At 46.8% G+C, this 24,123-nt stretch overlaps 1 protein-coding gene across 1 annotated transcript in view; it reads left to right on the plus strand.

The window, feature by feature from the left end:
- The window catches only part of Wwc2 (WW and C2 domain containing 2), a 166,222-nt gene that overhangs the window by 111,011 nt on the left and 31,088 nt on the right, over positions 1–24,123 (plus strand). The window contains exons 6-14 of the mRNA XM_028757662.1: positions 2,277–2,406; positions 5,698–5,844; positions 7,007–7,080; positions 10,375–10,617; positions 16,260–16,349; positions 17,497–18,116; positions 21,778–21,907; positions 22,295–22,375; positions 22,456–22,542. Coding sequence (XP_028613495.1) covers positions 2,277–2,406; positions 5,698–5,844; positions 7,007–7,080; positions 10,375–10,617; positions 16,260–16,349; positions 17,497–18,116; positions 21,778–21,907; positions 22,295–22,375; positions 22,456–22,542 — 1,602 coding nt within the window. The remainder of the gene's footprint in view (positions 1–2,276; positions 2,407–5,697; positions 5,845–7,006; positions 7,081–10,374; positions 10,618–16,259; positions 16,350–17,496; positions 18,117–21,777; positions 21,908–22,294; positions 22,376–22,455; positions 22,543–24,123) is intronic.

The following is a 24,123-nucleotide window of genomic DNA, read 5'->3' on the forward strand; positions in this document are numbered from 1 at the left end:
CAAACACAGAAAAGTTAAAGCATGGTGCTTCATTTTAAAAGCAGAAGGTGGCTGACCCTGTGGCTCTATGACTAGAGCCACCAAAAAATTAGTAAGCCACCAAACCATGTTTATATTTTTATAGTCAGGTCAGGAGAGGGAGTAAGACCTGGAGAGAAATGAAAAGCCACTAGAGATGGAAATGAACCTCAGAGGTGAACAGAGGGAGTGGGGGGAGGGGGGAGGGAGGGTAAGGGAGTTGGGGGAGGGAGAGCTCCAAACAGAGCAAGACAAATCTCAGTCAGCAAGCAAAACTCAGAACTATAAGCTAGCATTCAGCTCTAACTGCTTTTTGTATTCAAATGACGATTGTGTTTCTGAATTAAGGGCAGGCTTTACCTTTTCACGCTGAGGGTTTTCAGAGTAGGAAGAAATCACTCTGGCTTTGGACATGGTTTCTGTTGCATGTTAATGTTTTCATAAAATCCCAGTTTGTCTCCAGTTTTTGTTTGCTTGCTTGTAACTTATAAAGTGCCCTGCTTGTAAATGCCAAGACAACCCTTGCAAACAGCAGTTCTTTTACTTAGTGAGCCTTGGCCTGGACTAAGTTTGTATATATAATTCTTGAGGACTCAAAGATTACTTTGATAAATCCCTTCACAAATAAGTGAATATTCTAGACTTGTATTTATAAGATTCCTCAGCCATGATCCAAAACGTTAGAAGAGTCACCCTGTTAAGATCTTCTGTGTGACTCAAAAGTTAAATTTACAGACGCTTTCTGCCTTTAGTTCTTCACTAAAGAACTAAAGTTTTTTTTTTGGAAAAAAGTGACAATGGGATCTCCAAGGCCCTGTTCCTACCCTAAGTGTGTGTGTGTGTGTGTGTCTGTGTGTCTGTGTGTCTGTGTGTCTGTGTGTCTGTGTGTCTGTGTCTATGTACATTTGTGTGTCTGTAACTGTGTGTTTGTGTATCTGTGTGCATGTATGTCTCTGTGTGTGTCTGTGTATCTGTGTACATGTATGTCTGTGTGTCTCTATGTATATTTGTGTGTGTGTGCATGTGTGTGTTAATTCTGTGACTTTGTCTGTACTTCATTATCAAATGACCTTATAATCAAGTCTATTTTGTTAGGCTTTTAAAGGCTTAATTGCTTGTTCAGTAGCATAAAATATTTACTAAATTAGTACTCAGGGAACTGTGTTATCTACAGCTGTGCTTGTCTGAGTTAACTTTGTTTGGCAAAGTGATTAATATGGCATTGTGTTTTATTCAGATTGCACCTTTCACAGTGAAAGTGCATATTAATTATTAAGTGGCCTAAACCAGATGAGCTCAGAGTCCATTTCTTCTGACTCAGTGCCTGCTATTTCTCCAGAGGGTCTGTTGATAAGTCCTAAGTGGGTCTGAGAAGCTGTGGAGAGCTCAAGACTCATGGAGCAGAGGCATTGCCCATAAGGAACCCCAGACAAGATCACAACTGGAGAGGACAGGACGCAGAACACCCAACAAGCTCTTTAAAAGATGCAGAGAGTGGGGTTGAGCCCTTCAAAAGCAATGAGTCTTCAAATCCTCCAGCCAGCAATAATAATGATGTAAAATTAGCACATCCATGGGGACGTGGGACAGATTAACTCATGGAAGAGCCATTTGCTCAGTGCACACCTGTTCCTCTGTCTTTCCTAAATTCACACTCATTCAGCAAGGCAAGACATTCCAACTCAGTTCATGGCTTTAATAAATACTTTTCGAATATTTGACAGAAATAAGAGGCCACATAATCCAAATATTGTAAGAGATTCACTAGTTCAAATAAGCTTTTGTCGAGTGCTTACTGGAGGCTCACGATGCTGCCTGTGCTCTGCCCCGTGCTGCCCTTCAGCAGCTATGGTGCTTCTGTTGCTACAGTGTTGTCCCTGCCAGTTTGCTTTCTTGGTATAGAGAGAAGGCTGAGTGTGGTAACGGTTGGGTTCCACGAGCATCAGGAGCAGCCCAAAATGTGTTTACACTTGAAAGTGGTTAGGAAAGGACAAAGGTAGGGCGTAGTGGAGAGAGAAGTTGAACCCAAGGGCAAAGGAGAGCTCTGAATCTGTGTGGTGGTGTATGAGAGCAATAATGCAAAGTCGTCTGCTGAGGGGGCGCCCCAAACCAGCGACTCCTGCAAAGTCGTCTGCTGAGGGGGCGCCCCAAACCAGCGACTCCTGCAAAGTCGTCTGCTGAGGGGGCGCCCCAAACCAGCGACTCCTCTGCACTTGTCTTGCTTATTTCTTTTCCCCTGTCTCCTCCTCTCTTCATAGAATTGATGAAAAGATGTCTGGAGGCCAGAGTGGGTACGAACTTAGTGAAGCCAAAGCCATCCTGACAGAACTGAAATCTATCAGAAAAGCAATCAGCTCAGGAGAAAAAGAAAAGCAAGATCTGATGCAGGTATGTCATGGGGCATCTGTGTCTGTCTACTGAGGTATGAGAAGCTGCCCACTCGTGCTGGTCATGCCCACTGAGGAACACGTGGAGAATGAGTTGGTTCCCAGCATCTGGTGTCCTTTGTGAAGGCTCAGTTGTCTTTTGAGACTAAGTAGGGTGTGGGGAGCTGGAGCCTGGAGGAAGGAGCTGTGTCTGAGCACCTCACCCCTAAGTGCATTAGAAACTTCTTGTGTGATCTAGACTGTCAGGGTTCCCCTAACAGTGACCCCACCCAAGGTACATGAGTGTTTTGCTATCATCAGTAGGTGATGGGTATGTCCTGGGGTGGGGGGTGTTGGCCCAGCAGGGGGACAACCACAGTCCCCTCCAGGAGAGGTGCTAGTTGACCCTGTCCTTGTCCTCGCTGCCGTTTCCAGCCTGCAGGCCTCACTTACTCCTCAGATCATCCTCCTGCAGAGTAAGGAAACAAAACTACTGCGGGATGAAAACATTCCAGCGCCTCTCCCGTCAGAGCCTTGGCCGGGCCTTAACAACCTTTTTCTCTCTTTTAAATTCCTCATTATTATAAATAATATGAAGAAATTGGGAGTTCACCATCATCTGGTCAGCTGTAGACTGCATCTTTGAGTAGTGGTCGAGCCAGCAATGATTCTCGTGATTAGAACACAACCTCATCATTTAAATGTGACATTCAACTTCTGCGGGTTGGCTTCCTGTTGTTTGCTGCATGAGAAAAATACTCTTATATCCATGTGGCTTTTCAGTTTTAGATTTTCAAAATAACTTGCAAGAAGTGATCTGATGGAAAAGACAGTGGTGACAACAAATCCCTGGGAGTGTGGCTAGTGCCAGATCCTTGCTGAATGCCTCCCGCATGGACAGAGTCCTTAATCCTACTGACATTGAGGTGCATGGCCCTGGTTATAGTCCACAAACGATAGTATAGGAAATCTAGTAAGTTACTCAAATGTCAGAGACAGGAAGCAGTAACATGGAGGTGTAACCCCAGGCTGCCTTGGTGTATGACATTTTATAAACATATATATGACAACCTTAAACACATATGTAACACATGCAGAACATTATTCAGCATTTCATTGTTGTGCACAATTGTCCTGCTGACTAAATTGGTAATTTCTGAAGTGCACACCAGATAGTTCTGTCACTGGAACCTGGAACACAGTTGCACTGGAGCCTACAGTAGATCAAGTTAGGATAGCCCTCTTCTGAACACTTTGGTCATGTCTACAGGTAAGGTTGAATTCTTTTGGCTACTAAAGTACATAGAATAATTAATTAGCAGTTGCTGAGATCAACAGTTGAGCTAGAAGTGAGATCAGATATTGGCTATGACTTTTAAACCTATTTGAGCACAATAGCAAATATTTTACATAGAAATTCAATAATAATATGTACAGCTAAAAATAAACACACAGCCACTCAAAAACAATTCCACAGTAATATTCTTTCTCTTCACACCGGTAATGTGCTCCAAGTTTATTCTCTAGTATCTTCTATTCCTTTGAAACATATTAGTCACAAGCTACCAAACTGATTAACTATGTCATCATCACAGCTAAGACAAAAAATTACTGGTCATTTCCATTTAAAGCGAAACAGAAGAGTTGCTCACAGTCACCAAAATGTTTGTTTTTTTTATTACGCATACCTTGATGTGTCTCTGAGAGTTTCATCACGTGTACATGCGTGTGTATAGTGTATGTTCGTTCTTGTGAAAGGAAAAAATTAAATATCCCTCCCTCCCTCCCTCCCTCCCTCCCTCCCTCCCTCCTTCCTTCCTCTTTCAACATTCTGTCCTTCTGTATGTTATGTGGCCAACCTGAACTAGAACCTGCTATTCTCTTTCCATGCCTGAGACTGCAAATCTGCAGGTCAGATCTACAGGCCTTTTGCATCTGTTCTCCTAGGATGGAAGTCCTAACCATCAGGTTAAATATCGCCTTGTTAACAGTAGCAGATTGATTGATGTTCTTTCTACTACGTTGACTTGTACATCCCCTCTCTCTAAAGTTAACCCAGTGGGCAGTCTGGGCAGCCATGAAAGGCATGTACACTTGGGTTATCCACCTTGCTATCAGCTGTCAGTCACCTCCACAGGCAGAGCCGTGCAGGAGGCATATACACGGACTCAGATGAGGCCAGGCTACTCCTTACAACTTCTGGGCTCAGTTTCCTATTCTATAATATTAAAGTAAACGGAGTCATCTCTTGGATCTTGTCTAGATATGAAGTAGTATAACTGTACCCTATCCAAATGGAAAGATGTCTTACTGTGTATTTAAAATGAGAGATTAAATGATAAATGTTGAATGGCTCCATAATTTCTATAATGTTAAGTGAGTAGCTTTGTATTAGTCTGTTCTCTGTTGTTATAGCAAAACATCTGAGCTGGCTACTTTATAAAGAAAAAAGGCTTGTTTAGCTTACAGTTTCAGGGTTGGAATCCCAGGAAGGCATGGCCCTATTCCTTTTCAGTCTTTTGTAAAGTCCTCATGTGGCTGGTGTCACAATGACAGGATTGTACCTTGAAGAGAGTGATGGCAAGACAGGAAGCCAGAGCAGTTTAGAGACCAACCCTGTGCATTCTATACCAATGTGCTCTTTTGGGAATGAATTGTGGTCTTTTCAGAGTTGTGTTAATATTGTACTGACCCCTTGTCTTCTCTTCTCTGCCACTTCTGAGCATCATCACGTGGAGAATGTAGGGAATGCGTATGAACCATATTCAAACTATAGTAGATGCCTACTGAAACAAGAGTCACTTAATAAAGTCTTAAAGAATACGAATCGAACAGACTGAATTACATTCAAGGCCAAAGACTAGACAGTTGGGCAGCTGTGTTCTTGCTGCTCTTGCAGAGGACCTGAGGTCCGTCCCCAGCACCACATCAGGTAGTTCACAATGACCTGTAATTCCACTTCCGGATCAGAGGCCCTCTTCTGATGTCCATGGGCACCTGTACAATGTGTGATGTCTCACACAAACACACACAGCCTATCTATCTATCTATCTATCTATCTATCTATCTATCTATCTATCTATCTATATAAATATATATATATATATAAATAAAATACAAATCTGGATTCTAGTATCCACAGGAGAAGGGAGACCATATTTTGAATCATCTCACATACTTGTGTAAAATCACGTGCTTGTGCAAAATTTATGAAGTTATTGTTTTCATCAGGATGGCTCCTGCCACTCAGTGACACTGGAAATGGGCTGCACGCTGCCTTTATACTTAGGAGGTGCTGTGTGCTTTTTGACAGAGTCTTGCTAAGCTGCAGGAGCGATTTCATTTGGATCAGAACATGGACAGTTCCGAGCCGGACCTCAGATCTAGTCCTGTGAATTCTCATCTCTCTCTGTCCAGACAAACCCTTGATGCTGGGTCACAGACAAGCATTTCTGGAGATGTAAGTGAGGTCATTGGCTGCCCTGTGCAGTCCCTGATGCCCTGAGGGAGGACGGGTAAAGGGGGTAGAAGGGTCGGTGTAGGGGATGAGTTAGGCCATGTGGGTCATGTGGGTGGGGGTTGGTAGTGGGGAATGGGGCTCTGGAGGACTGGAGGAGGAGCTGAAGAGCAGTCAGTGCTTGGTTCACTCTCAGATGCATTTTAAAGTCACAGCCTCAGGGTTTCCTGTGAAAGTGCACACAGTTGGAGCTTTCTCTCCGGCTGAATTTTCAGACAGATTCTACTGAAAAGCTAGACAGATATCCACAGTCAACTTCCTGCTGACTCAGTTTACAGCTGTGTGAGTTGGAGTCGCTTCCCATGAACATTAGAGGAATAAGAAGCAGAAAAGGTTAAAGCTAGCAAGGAGGGGCTGGAGAGCGGCACAACCTTTAAGAAGTGTTTTGTTCTGCCTGAGGCTCCTAGCACCCACATCAGATAGCTCACAACTACCTCCGACTCCGACTCCAGGGATCTGACACCCAGATCGGCCTGCACAGACACCCGCACATGGAGCACACACCCACACACACATCCCTATGCATGGTGGGTTTTGTCTTTTTTTAAAAAATAGTTTTTATAAATTTGATGTTGAATAAGTATTCATGAATTATAGATGATGTTTGAAAATATTTGCTATGATCTGGATATCGTTATTCCCCCTCTGTCGTGAAAATCCACTTCCAAGTATTTCCTCTTGTTGGGTTCCCAGTTGCATTTATGCCTTTTAGATGCGTGCATGTACGGAATGGACGCCAGCCAGAGGGCCTTCCATGTGAACATTAGTTCCTCAGGGTCCTGAGTTTACATTTTATGTCGTTATGAGTTAAATAATGGAAATTTTGGTAAAGAAATCAGTTCCATTTCATTAATTTCATTGACCTATATACTTCTCGTAAACTCTCAGATACCAGACACATTTACCTGATATTTTGGTCTTGAATTTAATCTGTGAGGAAAGCGATGCTAAAGTCTTCATGAAGCAAATGTGCCCAAGTTGAAGAAGCCTTTCTCCTCCTGAGTTGTCTCCAGCTTTTCAATTACTCGCTCCTCTTAGAAACAAAAGCAGTTTACTTCTCTCATTAGCAGAGTTAATTGACTTTTTTTCCTTCTGTTTTTACTAGATTGGGATGAGAAGCAGATCAAACTTAGCTGAAAAGGTCAGGCTGAGTCTCCAGTATGAAGAAGCCAAAAGAAGGTGAGGGCCCAAAGCTGTCTCCCTGTGGTCGTGGCTCTGAGTCTGGTCTGTCTCCAGGATTAATTTCTGCCTGTGGTGACATGTGACAGAGCATGTCACTCCCTTCCATCCTCCCCCAGCCTGCCCTGGGAGCTCTAACCTGTAAAGATTGCTTCCAGCTCCCTCTTCCCTCCCTGCAAAGCTGAACAATAAGAAGTTTATTTTATTTTTAATTTTTATTTGTTTATTGGGTTTTGAGACAGGGTTTCTCTGTGTAGCCCTGATGGCCCTGGAACTCGCTCTGTAGATCAGGCTGACCTCAAACTCAGAACTGCCTCTGCCTCAGGAGAGCACTGGGATTAAAGGCGTGTGCCACTAGGCCCAGCTTGACTAGGGAGAATTTAAGGAGAAATGTGGGGATAAATGGTTCCTCTCCCTCCTGGGAGAAAAGTTTTGAGATTGTATAGTATTTCCAAATGAAAGGGGGGTGGTTGGTTCCTCAGACTGAAACCCCTTGCAGTGGCCTGCCCTGTGCCTCTACTGGGGACTTTTGTCTGAGAAGCTTTTTCCTGAAGGTTCCCTACTGTTTCCTGAAGGTGCTGCATTGTGTGTCTGTTCCCTCTGACAGGCCAGGGAAAGAGGAGGGAATCTCTACTGTACCTGAGTCGAAGCTCTTACTAACCCTCGTCCTCCTGTCTTATTAAGTCCTTGATTCTGCTAGGGTCACATGGCCCTAATAGAAAGGTGGATACTCAGATTATTTACAAACTATGGCGCACCCCACTTGTTCCTGAGGTGGAGGTCATTCTGATACCATTGATCTTCTTCTAAGAGCCTAAACATTGATTCGTCATTTGGGAGACACTAGGAGCCTACTACGTCATCACACACAGGAGAGCAAGGGCTTTTTCGTGTTCCTCCTCTCAGAGTGCTATGTCTCCTATCATGAGGAGGACCATCAGATGAGTCCACTGTTACTGCAGATGATGGACTTTTAAAGCAATTGGCCGTAGGTCTTAGAGGTTATCTGGCTCTCGAAAAGTGAAGTGAATATTACCACAATGTTTGCCTCTGTGTCAACCAGTTTCAAACAGTACTTGGGTCTTCAATTTACTGAAGAGAAACCCAGGCTTCACTCCACAAATGATTAACCACACGACCTTGAACAAGTCCCTTGGTCATTCTGAGCAGCATTTAACTCAGTGAATTTTAATGTCTTTAAACTTCCCCTGACAGATTTAAATGTCTTGAGGGTAGGAAAGGTTTTTATATTAGGCTATCTCCTTTCCAGGAATGGAACTGGGGGTCTGCCTTCAGTAGGTTTTGAGGGCTGATCTTTGGTGTGGAGGCCTAGTAACCTGGCCATTGTTCCTGGGCCTGGGTGACATGTTCAAGGGTGCTCTCAATGGTTCAAGGGTGGCTCCCTATGACGGCCACAATTCCTTGGTTACACTGTGGACAAACCCCAAGATTTATGCCTGGTTTTCGGAAGGCTCATGGCCATAACTCAGAATTAAAGTGTGCTGGGCCTTGCATCATGGCCTCTTATGGACTTGACCTTGTTGCCTTTGGGTCACCTTGAGTGACCTCTAGAGTAACTGGCTGTAACAGTCTGTTACCTCCAGAACTTAGGTAACATTTCTTCCTAGGTCTTAGCAGTCCCTCCACATTCTCTCCATCAGATCTCTGCGCCCTTTTCAAAATAAAGCCCAGAGTCCACCTCCCCGTGTGGTCTTGAGTAAGAGACTCCTTTCTTCTCCCTGCTGTGCTGCTCCCAGCTCAAATGGCAACTTTGGTCACCTCAAAACTTACCTCATTGCTTCTCTGCCGCTCTGCACTGTGTTATCTGGAGTTGGTTTTAGGGTTACTGGTGATGCTGACCAGAAGGGGACCCACAAGGGATTTTGCATAACAAGGGAGAAGGTGAGTTGTTCTTCCCTGAACCAGTTTCCTCCTGGGGCTTTGTTTTATATGCTCAGTGAAGCTAATAATATCATGCTTACTTAGCAATTTGATGATTAATTTTCCAGTGCATTGAGATGGTTGCTTATGGGTTCGTGGTTAACACTGAAGAATGGCTGATGTTACATCTATCGTAAGCAGACAGTGGGGGAGAGAGAAGCGCACACTGTGTGTGTACCGTCCAGGATAGCTTCTGTCGTCTTAAAAGCCACAGTCAGAGACTGACCGCACGGGTGCAGCCCTACTTCACACTTTGTCTCCGGTTATGTTCTTCTTTTCTTTATAGTTTGTTCAAAATAGGAAGAACAAATCAAATCCTCTTTCTGTTTTTCATATGTGGTATATGCTGCCCAGTAGCCCAAGCAACCGTCGTGGTTTATATAGGACACGGATGTCTGTCAGTATCAGCTGTGGCCATAGTTATCTGGATCTTGTACCTTCTGGCCAAGGAGCCACCGGCTTACATCTTGTGAGAAGTCCTGACCACCTTCTCAGGGCTGCAGGGCAAGCCAGTTCATTCCAGAGCTCACTGCTGGTGCTCAGTTGGGGGTCATATAAACTTGGCCATCCATGACTAGACTCAGACGCGGGGCAGAACTGTGATGCCGGAGGCTCTGCTGTGCACTTCACCTCCTCTTCCTCTGTCCATCCCTCCTTCACTCAGTGGTTGCCACACTGGCCACCTTTGCTTCGCTGGTTAAGGTCCACTGTGTCTGCTCCATGCAGCCAAACAACCAGTACCGGGGGGCATAGGTCGGAAGCCATAACCCCTAGACAGTACAGGATTACTCAGTAATTAATGCTCACCATGCAGAGGCCAGTGGAGGGGAGATGTCCCTGTGTGAAGCTCTAGGAAAGGGGGCTGGGAGTAACCATTCCCCTTGGTGATATGAACCTTAATGAATTGAGTTTGCTTCGATCTGAGTCGACCAAAGCTCCACTCTTCCTCATGTCTTCCTTCTGTGATCATTGAGAACACTCCAGCTTTTGGCCAGCTCTGGGAAGGACCATTTCTCTGGGGGATGGAAGCTTTACTCAGAAGACTCATTTTCAACGATGGCATTTTGGGGCACCCTGACATGCTGGTGTGCTTCTCAGTGTAAGCTTGTAGGAACCCCTCCCATCACGCCACACACACACACACACACACACTCACACACGCACACACACACACCAGGGATGCCCACCTGTGGCCCTGCTTCAGATGCTTCTGTGCATCTGATCTGGAGTGTGAGGCTGTTGCACACACTGCTTCTCAGCGATATGAAGATTGCAGTTGCACCCAGACAAGCCTGGGCTTGGAGTTTCCCTTTTGTGGGAGTCCTGAATACTTGTGTCTTCTCTGTCTTTTAGCATGGCTAACTTGAAAATTGAACTGTCTAAGTTGGATGGTGAGGCCTGGCCTGGGGCCCTGGACATCGAGAAGGAGAAGTTGATGCTGATTAATGAAAAAGAAGAACTTCTGAAGGAGCTGCAGTTCATCACCCCACAGAAGCGCACGCAGGATGAGCTGGAGCACCTGGAAGCCGAGCGCCAGCGTCTGGAGGAGGAGCTGAGGGCTGTTCGGGGCTTGCCGAGTAGGGCTCTGGCTGAGAGGTTTGTTTTCTTCTGGGAACAGGGTGACTTGGGCCTGTGGTTGTGTCTTACTAGTGACACATCCCCAGCTTTTGTTGTTAGTAGACTCAGAAACAACCCAAGAGAAGTCTTTTCAGAGCAGAGATGCACACCCTCCTATGCCCTGAAGTACCGGTTCCTCTGTGTCTGTTAGAATGGGAAGGGCTCGCACGGCTGTGAGTAACTAAGGAATGCTGACAAAGTCAGGAACGTGGTGCATCATTGAGCCGCTCTGATAACAATAGCTGTAAACGTTGCTCTGATGAAGACGACCTAGACTGTTGCGGAAAGTGAGCCTTCCAGGTCTCTTTCTATACTGACAAGAAGTCATGTTTATTGCTTTTAATTTCACAGGGAAAGGAAAAGACCGCTTGCTCTCTTTGGTATCTTAATCAGTCGCAAGATGTTCCTTGCATGTGGCTTGTCAGTTGAAACCTGCTTCTGAAGCAGAGGCAATCATTCTGAGCAATTTTTTGATTTTTCTGTGGGAAGGTGTAAGAGTTATTCTAAAATATCCAGTTCGACAGGCAGATGGGCAGGACACGTGTGTCCCTTGGATGTGAGTACACCTGCAGCAGAGCACTGTGCCCACACTGTTGCTGCTGTGACAGGGTACCTGTTTGGTGACAAAATGTGGCCCTTTAGATCAGTGCCTGTCACAGATGTGTCTGCCCCAGAGCAAACCCACATGTATCTCAACAGTCCTGGAGATAAGTTCAAACATCCACCCAGAACCCAGTTTCTCTTGCCTTTTAATCCCTACTTCTCAATAAATATGTAGTCTTACATGTCAAAATATTTTGAAAGTGTGGCAACAGTGTGGCAGGGAGGGAAAAAGCTGCCACTCCTGATTAGGTCTTAGCCTGTGAGCAGTTTGAATTAGCCGTTTAGGGGCCGTGTGGACGGAGACACCACGCGGCTGCAGCCTCCTGGTTTTAGGGAGCACAGCAGGTCCTGTTCATGTCGCCTCGTCTCTGCTTCTCGCCCCACTCCCTTCCTCTGCTTTCTCTGTCTAGTGCTGATCAGAGTTTTAGCTTAAGGTGTGAAGAAGGGCGGGGATAACAAGCGCCAACAGGCACAAAAGAAAGAAAACCTCTGGTTTTCGTTTGTATAACTTAGATTTCCAGTAGAGATTCATCAGTGGACAGGATGAAGCGAGTACCGCCCCCTTCCCCACCCACCCCCCCTGTGTGAGCATTTACATTGTACAACACTTACTAAATGCCATGCATTGTTCCCTTGATGTCCCAAGGGCTGGTTCCAGTACCCCTTCTTGATACCCAGGCCATTGTTGCCCTGTACAGTTGTGTGACATTAACCGGAACTGTGCACGTGTCCTGTCAAGCTTGAACACTTTCTAGATCACACAGGATTCCCAGCACAACGCAGATGCTCAGGAAAGAGCTGGAGTACTGGGTAGCTCACGGAACAATGACATGCCAAAGGTCATGTGAGCAGTACACACCCGGAGTCCTCCCTGAGCACCGTGATCCATGGTTGGTTGACTCTTTGCTTATAGAACTAGGGCCGTGGAGATGAGTGTTTGTGCTTACCTTGCATGCTCCGGCTGAGTCTCTGTTGGGAGTCTAGAAAGGCCTTCTGTTCCGCCTTGGCTTTGTACTGGGAGAGCGGGACATGCTTACCTTATCAGCCTGTACAGGCATGGTATCATGCTTGTCACTTTATTGGGGATGGTTTACCCCTCGGCTTCTATACTTTTGTTTGCACATGTAATGACTGTCACATCTCTAGTGGCAGGTTGGGACTCAGCAGCTGCAGAAGCTACATAGCCCTTACATAAAATAATGATAATATTTAGTGAGAAGCAGCCGTGGGATTTGTGCCATATGGGGAGTAGACAGTGTAGTTAGCCTCACAGCGTGTCTGCCTTAGACTGGATGGTGGCAGGGAGAGACGTGTTTATCATTTGTGTAGTGTGCCGACTTTCTGAGTCTTTTCTAAGTCAAGCCACTTCTATACCAAGTAAGTGCATATAAATGTCCTTTCAGTGTCTGTGGTCAAGGGCAAATCTCCATCTTATGCTGCAGGGAAAGGGGAGGGGCTCACTCAGACCTTCCTGTTTGATCATCTTAGCTCTATGTTTCTTTGGTTTTCTTTCTCATGGCTGCTCCTCCCGCATCCTAAAGATCAGAGTCTTCTGCTGCAGCAAGCACTAGACCAGGCCCTCCACCACTCCCCAGGCAGATGCCGCCCAGCAGGGCCTGGCTCTTGTTAATGCTGCTGTTCTCTGATCCTATTCCGGCTGAGCTCAGGACTCTGCGCCCCTGTTGGCCTCCTTCTGTACCCCCATCCCGTCCTTGAACCTTGACTCAGAGACTTCCTGTCTAAGCTACACCTCATGCAGAGCAGGCAGGTGGTGTCCAGGAACACCCTAGAAAGGAGAGCTTCCGTATTTCATCATCAACACCAGACTCTCACTTTCTTCCTGCCACCCATATGGCCACCAGAGAAAGCTCCGTGCTGCGTGGCCTTAAGCTTTCCTGTTTTCTGTGCTGTTGTGGGTTCTTCGTTATTTCAGGAATAGGGGTGACTCAAACTGTGGTCTCAAGACACCAAACTCACATCATTCTCAGCTATCCTGTGTCTCCTGATCCTGGTTTCTGCTGACAGTTTAACACTGGCAATGAGCCTCGCAGGAGTGGCTGAGGTCACCCTCTAGTGGTGATTAAGAGTATCTGCATGAGCCAGACTCATTGTGGGAGAGCATCAGGGCAAAGGAGAAATTGTTCTCCCTTTCTGCACCCCTTCCGTACGGTCACCCACAGCATTGACATTCTTTAAGCTGACAGATTTTTGCTGCTTCCCACAAATTCCAGGTTCTTACCTAGAATCGCAGATGTGCCTGGATTACTTGAATGTTGCTAAGGCATCTGAAGATTATTTAAAACAAGTGGGCAGGGGTGTGAGGGAGTGCCGTTTATTTTAGTTTAGGTTTTAATGGAAAAGAGACTGTGTGACTGGGTCGCTGGCATGGGTGCAGAGCCGTGAGTTCACAGGAGACAGTACACATCTCCTTCTGGTGCTGAAGTAGAGGCAGAAAGAGATGACGGCCTGACAGGCTGCCAAGGGCACCCAGAAGGGCAATGAAGAGAAATAGGATGTGTATGGGAGGCTCTTTTAGGGGCCAGGGTGAAAGCCCCTTTCTGAATGAAAGGGCTGGTATGGAGCTCAGACAGCCAAGTGCAGAAAGAGAACCGTGTTCATAATTCCCTGGGAGGAAGGACACTTAAGAGCCTGAAGAAGACTTGCAGCCCAGCTGCCCGCAGCTGGCAAGCTTGATTACATTAAGGGCAGAAACTGCTGCCCTACTAAGGTTTCTATGGCTTTACTGGGTCTTGCTAGTGACTCTAGCAAGAAGTTTATATAGTGGAAGAGCTAATAGCTACCCTTTGAGACCTTAGCATTATCTGGGGGAATGTGTGAGTAAGGCCACAGAAGCTTGGACTTTGGAGATGGTCTAATCAGTGAAGTGTCTGCTCTGTGTGAACGAGGACCTGGCAGGTCCATAGCACCTGCGTTTAAAAATTTAAAAAGTCAAGTATAGCTACAAGTGTCTGTAATCCTAGTGCAAGGGTAGGTCCTGAGGACTATCTGGACAGCTAGTCCAGCCTATCCATACATCCTGGTTCAGTGACTCCAGTGTCTCAAAGGTGGGGGCTGGAGGGATGGCTCAGTGGTCAGAGCACTTGATCTTCTCACAGAGGACCTAGGCTCAGTTCCCAGGACCCACATGGTACCTCAGCTGTCTATAGCTCCAGTCCTGGGGAGTCTTGACAAACTTGATGGTTTCATTAAGGGCAGAAACTGCTGCCCTACTAAGGTTTCTGTGGCTTTTCAGGGTCCTTTATCGCCCATCTAGTGACTCCAGCAAGAAGTTTTTATAGAGGAAGAGGACTGTCTTCTGTCCTCTGCCGGCAATGCGTGCATGTGGTACAGACCTACACAGAGACAAAACACATACACATAGAATAAAGATAAAAATGAAAGTAAGTAAGGTAGAAAATGATCTCCAAGGATACCAGACATCAACATCAATCTCTGGCCTACATAACACACACACACACACACACACACACACACACACACACACACACAGAGATACATACAGACACCATACACACACCATGTGAATGCATGCACACAGACACATATACATACACACATATACCATACACCTCCCCCCCACACACACACACACACGCACTCACATGAGTACGAATAAGCACAAACCCCAGCATCATAGTTGAGCCAGCCTATAGGAGCTGGCAAAGCGGCCACTGAGCATCCTCGTGGCCTGGAGAATGTGAGAACATACCCGTGTTAATAAAACTGATAGGCAGTGTGTGTTTCGGCAGTGTCTGGGGCTTCCTCCAGACCTTTGTGTCTTTTGACTCAGTTCTTCTTTACGTTAATTTTTCTCCCTGATTGAATAGATTTGTTTAAGAGATTTCAAAAAGTAGCTGTTCTTCTTTAAAATGCAGTTGTAAAAGTTGTGGAAAACTTGATCAAGTCGGTATTACAGAAAATGGCAAGAATTACTTTTTAATTGTAACATATAGTAGAAATTGTGTTGTAGACATGTCAAAGGAATAGATACCTATACATAAAATGAAATTGGGGAGATTTTATTTTTTTTATCCAAACCAGTGTGGCTAATTGTGTCTATCATGACCTTGCAGGGCTGTGAGTAAGTGTGATTGTTCTGTGGCCCATAGAACACTTGCCCACGCCTCAGTCCATGTGATCCCGTTAGCTGCCTGATCAGGTAGACACAGCAGGACTGTAATCACCATTTACAGGCGAGTACGGTGAGCCTCTAGCCAGTGGCTTGCCAGAGGACCCTGGGCTCACATGCTCGGTACCCAGACCAGGGCCGAGGCACTGCCTTCCTTGGATGGAGTCTCAAGCCCCCGGCCGGCGGACGCCACCTGGGCACCTTCCTTGGATGCCTGACCTGTTTTGAGATAAAATTCTTCAGTGCTCTACCTGTACGATAATGTGCTCCAAGTGATAAGACAGGATTGGGCTAGGAAGGCCAATGGCCCGTCCGTCTTGTTGAAGCTGTAATAGCCAGCTCAGCCCACGGCAACACTGTGGAGGCGGTCTCTCTCAGCTGTTATGCTCCCAGGAAGTTAGCAGTGCCGTCTTCATCCTTGAGCGTTATTTTACAGCAGTACTGGACGAGCTCAGTACCTAAGGTGGCCTTTTACTCTTCCTTATTATTGTGATCTAATGGTTTCTAAACGAGAAGGCAGCCCACAGACCCAGAAGATCCTCCAGTCTCTGCTTACGCTTTTGCTGTGCTTACTGTTGCTGCTGTGACCGCCTTGTCATCTCACCATGATCGGGGCTGAACCTTTTACTGAGGAAAGTTTCCCTGTCAGCGTTTAAAATTTTCCAAGGTCTGGAACTGGAGATAACCCCACTTCATTTATCATGGCTGCAAAGTTTTGCTCCTTCTCTCTTGTTGTTCGGTTTTCTCTTCACCAAGGTCAAATGGGCGCCCCGCTCTTACACATGACTCTGGGATACTGGGGTTTTCTGTTGCTTAGTTTGGGTTTCTGTGCTATTATTTGAAAATTAATTTGTTTTGTTTTTCCTAGATTGAAATTGGAAGAGAAAAGGAAAGAGCTGCTACAGAAACTTGAAGAAACTACTAAATTAACTACTTACTTGTATTCGCAACTTAAGAGGTAAGCTTGTTTTGTTCTTCAAGGGAGACATTTTCCACAGCACCCAGGCATATCCTGGGTCGTCTTTAGTTGGTGTTTAGCTACTTAAGAGTAAACAAATAAGTAACACCCACTCAATTAATGTTAGAATTACCAAATTTAGAAACACAGTTTTCCCTCTAAATTCCATATTTATGTTTAGAATGCATTGTGAAATATCCTACAGAAAGAGGGTTTGCTTTATCTGTCACTGAAGACTTGAAAAAATATTATATCACTGCCATTATCCCACCTGTTGCCGAGGGAACCGGAAGATCCACCGTGACATCACTGTTGTGACTTTGTCACGCGGCTTAGCATGTCACTCTCACACTCCTGGACGAGCTCGGGCTCTGTGGCCTTTATAGGTAGCCACAGAAGCTGCAGTGACACTCTCAGTCTTGCTCAGTATTTTAAGGTATGAAGTTGTTGTGGATAGCTCTGCAAGTTGATTTACATATAGGCATTTGATTTGGGTTTTTATTTAAATTTTGCAAAAGGTGTATCATTGACAGTGGGGACAATAATCTTACTGCGTAGCCATGGCTTGGCCTAAATTTGATATGTAGACCAGGCTGAACTTGAACTCACAGACATCTACCTGTTTCTGCATCCTGAGTGTTGGGATTAAAGGTGTATACCACTTTACCTGCCTGTATCATTACATTTTTTGAAATGATTGTTTACGTATGTATATGTGTATGTATGTATGTATGTATGTATGTATGTATGTATGTATGTATTTTTGCAACAGAGACTCTCTGTGTAACCCTGGCTGTTCTGGGGCTGGCTATGTAGACTAGGCTGGCCTTGATCTCAGAGACCCTTCTGCCTCTGCCTCTAAAGTTCTAGGATTAAAGACATGTGCCACCACTCCTGGCACCGTGTCTCATGTATCATTTAGAAAGACCAGCATTGCTAAGGTGTGTGTGGAAAGCCAGGTTGGTGGCAGTAGTGAGTGGGTAGGGAAATCTTTGTTCCAACAGTGAGTTCCTCTGCCCAGGCTGTAGGTTTAGCACTTGGGCTTCTCTCTTTCCTTCCCTCCCGGAGTCTGAAGGAGCCAGTGGGGCCCGTGGTTGTGTTTCTTGTGGAGTGCAGAGTTTACAGTGTGCTGTTCTCCTGTCTCCAGCCTCTCCTCCAGCACACTGTCCATGTCGTCTGGGAGCAGTCTGGGGTCCCTGGCCTCCAGCCGGGGCTCTCTGAACACCTCCAGCAGAGGGTCACTCAACTCCCTCAGTTCCAGTGAGCTCTATTACAGCAGCCAGGGCGACCAGATGGACACGGATTATCAGTACAAACTGGACTTCCTTCTTCAAGAGAAAGGTGGCTACATTCCTTCCGGACCTATCACCACCATCCACGAAAATGAGGTGGTCAAGTCCCCCAGCCAGCCTGGCCAGAGTGGACTCTGTGGGGTGGGAGTTGCAGCAACCAGCCACACTCCCCCACTGACGGAAGCCCCCAAGTCAGTGACGTCCCTGTCCTCCAGGTCCTCTCTCTCCTCCCTGTCTCCTCCTGGCTCGCCTCTGGTCTTGGACAGCACGTTCCCAGGGTCTTCCCATGACTCCTCTCCACACCAGTTCACCGCTGACTTTGAGGACTGTGAGTTGAGTCGCCACTTTGCTGACATTGGCCTTGGTGAAACTCAGGTCTTGCTGGATTCAGATTCGGGAGGGGCATCCCAGTCTCTCCTTGAGGATAAAGACCTGGATGAATGCCCTGGGGAGCTGCTGTATGAAGGAGCAGCAGGTAAATGCAGACCCTTGCTTTCTTTCCCACTGCCCCACCCTCACCCCCCAGCCATCTATTCTAGGAAGGATTGTGCTGTTTTTTTTCATACAAAGTATATGCTTCTCTTCTTTCTCCACTGTGTTCCTTAAGGAGTATTTATTCTATACCTAGACTTTTTTCTCTCTCAAATATAAATTGCCATTCCAGACAGGAGGATATATTTAGCTCAGTGGTATTGGGGTATCGAACCCAGGGCATTGCACATCCTAGTCTACACTGAGGATATGGTGCAGTCTGTGAAGTATGAAGCTCTCATTCAGATCCCCGTCACCAATGTGAAAGCCACACTGCAGCTCATACCTGTACTCCCAGGGCTCCCTGGCCAGGGCCAGATAGATCTGCTGAGCTCCATCACATTCAGTGAGACTCTGTCCCCAAAAGTAAAGTGGAGAGTTACTGAAGACACCCACTGTCAACTGCCAACCTAGACATAAGCACACGTTTACAAACTGTCCACACAAACACATCCACGTACATACTCAAAACACACTGCCTTCCTATGTGATAGACTCGGCCCTCAGTGGTGCTCTGTGGTCCAGGCTGTTCAGTGGGAGGTAGATGCCTAGGATGTGTTTGTGAGCAGCCCACACTTCACCTGGATCCTAGTTCACAAATAGCAAAGAGATGAGGGCATTCTTTTTAAAATTGACCCGAAACAGATGAAAACAAAGTCAATTAGCATATTTGCTAATTAGCACAAAGGTTCAGTGTTTAGCTTGCTGGGGGAATTCTGTGTAGACACAGGTTTTGGTTTGTGCCAGACTCCCCTTCTGCCCTAGTTACTTAGCAGCTGCAGCTCAGTGTCCGGCGTCGCTCTGCCATCTGCTGGCGGCTCTCCCAACTGCAGCTCCCAGAGGAGATGGGCAGGGCGGGGCCTTCCTCACTGAGTGTTGCGTTCTGGGGATGGTCCACCCTATTGGACATGAAGCAAGGGAACTCTCTGCTCCTGCCAGGAAGTCCTCTTCAGTCAGTGTTCTTCAGAGTGCCCCCTCGTGCAGACAGGACAGCCTCTGTAGAACCCAGTCCTTGCTGTTTTAGGAAGGTTTTTTTTCTCCTTTGTATGCACAAGTGTAGGAATCCTACGTATTAATTGATTGGCCAATTGTGATCTTTAAAGATGAGTACAGCTTGATACAGGGCTTTCTGATACTGACCGCTGGGGTTCTGTGTTCTCATTAGTGGCCTGGGGCAGAGCTGGAGTGATGAAACCTTCGTGTGGTCTGTGTGTCCTCTTCCAGGGAGGTGCCAACATTACAGGTTAAATACCTGTACGGAGAAAAATACCACACACACTTGCACATAGACACACGGGAGAGCTGTCCTCACAGCGGCCTGTGTAAGAAATACAGTGGAGCGTGCCTGCTCGCTTCAAGACTCTAGGGCTGTTTCGGCAAGCATGCTACCCTGTCTTCCAGACTCATTCCTCCTCTGCTCAGTCCCCCTCACAGAACGTGGGAGTAACACCAAGGGAGCCTGCCAGCATGCACACTGGGTGCGACAGTGAGAACTCATGCACACAGGCATGCAGCACTGCCACGCAGCACTGCAGGCTGGGGACAGCCCAGCGCTCTGCGCATGTGTCATCATGCTTGCGTTTTTGCCTTTCAGGTCGTGATACTCCTTTGAGCATCTTCAGCTGATTTTGCCCTTTTTATATTTGGAATATTCTCTAGTCAGCATTTCTCAATATCCTGTCAACGTGGAGAACCCAGTACCTGAGGGGAGATGCTCAGAATGGGGGAGATCCCAAAAAACTTTAGCCCAAGGTCCATCACAATGATCCCGAGTCCCCAGTTACCAGCTACCCACAGCCTTCTTGCTGACACTTGAGTTTGCTACCAGCTGTGTGATGACTTTGTTGCCTGAGACGGGTGCCTGGAGGAAGAGACTTTGAGACTTTTTTTTTTTAAGAAAATACCTTCAAATGTCACACAGCACTGTTGTTTAAAAGGCACCTAGGTTCAGTGGCAGAGTGCTTGCCCAGTTCACTACGCCCCAGGTTACATCCCTGTACCTCAAGACTTGAAAAAAAAATGCACAGGGGGACTTTGTGTGCAGTCAGCTTTCCATTTCCGGTCTGAACACAGCAGAAGGTGTTGCTTTCTCAGCATCCAGGCTGACTGTTCAGGGCGCCAATGCTTGGCCTATCTGAGGAGCACTGTCTCCCCCCCCCCCACCACCCCAAAGGGAGGTGTGCTTGGAAGGACACTGTTTCTGAGGCCCTATACTGTGAAGCCAGTCGTGTTTCAGCCAGTTTTCTCCTTTGTACCAATCCCTGCTGGATGACAGAGACCAAGGTGGAACAACTGTGAAGTCTTCCTACAGTCAGTCTCTGTCATTGTCAAAGTCAGTTTTCAGTCTGCCTTGGTTATTCCTGGGGGTAATCAATAAATCATGTCGTCACCTTCAGCCCTCACACAGGGGGGTGGGCAAAGAGAAGGCACTTCATCATCAAGGAAAAAGCATTCCCCACTGCAGAAATAAAAAGAGAGAATGCAGCAATCAATCCTGTAATCTGAAGCTTTAAAACTTAAACATCTTAACGGGATGTAAAGTCACGACTCAGAGGGGGGCCCAAATGCATACCAATACATTCCCCGGCTCGCTCACTGGAGGATGAAAGACACTGGCGGGCTTGCAGCTTATTACAGTACAGGGCAAGCTTTAAATGAATGCTCCCTGCTCCCTGCAGGATGCTGGGGTGTGACTAGGAGGTAAAGATAAAAGCTCTAAGTGCTAGCAGCTGCTAAAGATTCAGTAGCACCAAAAAAATAAGTTGTTTTGTTTTTTTAGTGATATTATTAGCTGGTGAGAATTCCTGTAAGTCAAAGATGTTTTCTCTTTCATTTCTGGTAGAAGAGTAGCACAGACAGAGCGGGCTGGGTGGGGAGAGGCGAGGGCAGACTCTTCAGTAGCTGGACTTGTACCAGTGTGTGATGGGAGCGCATGCACGCTTAGCCAGAGTTTGTAGTGGCTCAGGAAAGCCTGAAGCAAAGAAGCTGGGGACAATGGGAATTATGTGTCCCTTGCCTTAAGATAATTTAAAGCAAGGACCTGTGGGTCAGTGGGTTAAGGCAGTTGCCTCCAAGACTGACAGCCTGAATTTCATCCCCAGGACCCACATGATGGAAGGAGAGAGATTGTCCTCTGACCTCTACGTGTGCATCTACACACGCATGTGCCCACTTGCTTAACTAGATAAACGTGCTTTTTATTGGTGTTTAATGTGGGTGGGCCTTGACAGCGGGCTCAGTGGTTAATGCTCTCTCAGAGAACTGGGATTCAGTTCCCAGGACTCACATGGTGGCTCACAACTGCCAGTAGCTCCAGACCTGGGGATCCACTGCCATCTTCTGGCCACCATAGGTACTGCATGTACATGGTGCAATTCTATAAATGTGGGCAAAACATTCAATACACATAAAATAAATCTTCTTAAAATAATTCTTTAGACAGAATCAAAAACAGGTTTTTTTCCCAAGTAACCATATTCTAGACCCTATGAACCATTCCTCTCACCCCATCTGTGAAGCAAATTGTACTTTGCGTGTCTATGGTGTAAGTATTTTACACTTTTCCCAACAAGAAAGTAATGATGTTATCATTTTCTCCGCTGTAGATGTGGAAAAATCGTTACGCAAAAGAAGAGGACTCCATCTGCGAGGAGACAAGACTGCTCGGGTATCTGCTGCTGCCTCTGACGAATCCGTGGCTGGCGACAGCGGGGTCTACGAAGCCTCCATGAAACAGTAAGGAACCGGCAGGGTTACACTGAGTCCCTGCATTCTGTCAGCCAGGCTGGTGCATACTGTACGGTGAAGTGGTCTGCTGCCAGAAACATCTGCCACCATGGAAATGGCAAGCAGACCGGTATATGGATTGGCAGCTGATCTGGTGATTGGCCAATGTTGGCACATGAAATACCTTATGTACATGTCTGAAGCCCCTGAGATAGTGGGGTAGTTTCTCGGGCTTAGGAATGCCAGACACTTGAAATCTGTTCCCCAAGCTTGAGTCAGACCTGATCCTTGTCCAGATCAGCAGTTCCACAGGAGTAAGTTCCATGGGGATGGAAGGCAAAGTGTCCCCATAGTCAATGTCCCTGTTAACCGAGTCCACCTGCTCCTGATTCCTAGGCCTGGTGAAATTGAAGACGTTCCCTACAGTGAAGAGGATGTCACCATTGTGGAGACTGCCCAGGTGCAGATAGGACTCAGGTAATGCAGGAGGGGTGGGGTGGGGTGCCTGGGCGTGGTCACTGTGGTTCCTCTGTTTGATTCTTTGTCTCTTTTGGCAGATACGATACAAAGAGTTCAAGTTTCATGGTGATTATAGCACAACTCCGAAATCTTCATGCCTTCTTGATACCTCATTCTTCAAAAGTGTAAGTAAAGTCAGCACAGGAAACAAACTGCGGACTTAAAATTTCCTACAGTGATTCTGCTTGTGATCTAACAGCCGTCAAAATGGAGCTATGGGAGCAGAGGCAGGCATCTGAAGGAAGAGACGCTAGGCTAGTGGGTAGGCGTTTCGGCTGCCCTTCCAGGGGCCTCACATTTGTTTTCCTGCAATCGTGGACACACCCGGTAACCACCTGCAACTAAGGCTCCAGGGCTCTAACACCCTCTTCCGACCTCTGCAGATGCCCGCAGGGATACGGACAGATGCACACAATTAAAAAGGAAACAGATCTTTTTTAAAAAGTGAAGATCCGGGGAGAAGCAGCTCGATGATGTTGTGTGTGACCCAGCAGTAGCTGAGATGAAACAGAGAGTGAGGGAAGCAGACGGGGCTGGGTCCATGCAGAGGACGGCGCCCGAGCCAGGGCCCAGCGCTGCCTGCCTCCTCTTCACCACAGGCTCTGTGGGGCCTGAGTGCTGGGGTCTGATTTTACTTTTTGTTACTGTATAGCAGTTACTACTGTTGGTTTGGAGAATTTTTTCTGATGTCACACGTGAATATGTAGTGATTAAGTTAAGCTTCACCACAGAGACATTTGATGTTCTGTGAAACCGTGTGCTTTTAGCACTCCATACCTGCTTCCAGTAAGCAGTGAGGCTTAGTGCAATGTGTCCAACAAAGTGCCCTCCCCTCTCCACTGCCTCAGGGCTCTGTCCTAAGAGGGCTACCTTCTAGAGTTCTGGACCACCAGTCCCCTCTAGGGCCAGCCTCTAAGAAGGGCAAGTGACTGCGTGTCTGCCCTGCATTTGAAGCTCCTCTCTGAACAGGGCAGTGCAGGGATGGAGCCCAGCCAGGCTGGGGTTTTGGTTTTTTTTTGTCTTGTTTTGGTTTTTTTTTTTTTTAAGATTTATTTATTTATTTATTTATTTATTTATTGTATATGAGTACAATTATAGCTGTCTTCAGACACACCAGAAGAGGGTTTCAGATCCCATTACATGACAGATGGTTGTGAGCCACCATGTGGTTGCTGGGAATTGAACTCAGGACCTCTGGAAGAGCAGTCAGTGCTCTTAACCCAGGTGGTTGTTTTCTTAACAGCCATGTCTTCTCAGAGGCCAGGACGTTAAACAGTGTGTGTAAGAGTCCTGGGCATTTTCCCAATAGGGTTTGCATCTCCATCGTCCCAGGGAGAGGGTTGGGGTGTGCAGAGGCAGAGCTACAGAAAAACAGACTGAGTGGTTGAGCACCACTGACAACCATCAAAGCTGGCATTAGGATCCAGGAGGAGAGTGGGCACAAGGGACTTCCTGATTAAAGCATGGGGACAGCTTCATTAACAAGGTTAGCAGAGAGACTGGGCATCATACAGCATTCGGGGAAGACAGGCTTCATGCTAGCCACCATTCGAGACGCCGCAATCTGTGATACCAAAGTATGCTGTCAGTGGCTCCGTAGTGAACTAGGTCAGAGGAATAGAACTGTGGGACTGAGCACTGAGCATGCCCACACCCATGGCCAGCTCTCCCTCCCTCCCTCCCTCCCTCCCTCCCTCCCTCCCTCC

This window comes from Grammomys surdaster, unplaced genomic scaffold (assembly GCF_004785775.1).
Source record: "Grammomys surdaster isolate TR1022 unplaced genomic scaffold, NIH_TR_1.0 126178, whole genome shotgun sequence".
NCBI lineage: Eukaryota > Metazoa > Chordata > Mammalia > Rodentia > Muridae > Grammomys > Grammomys surdaster.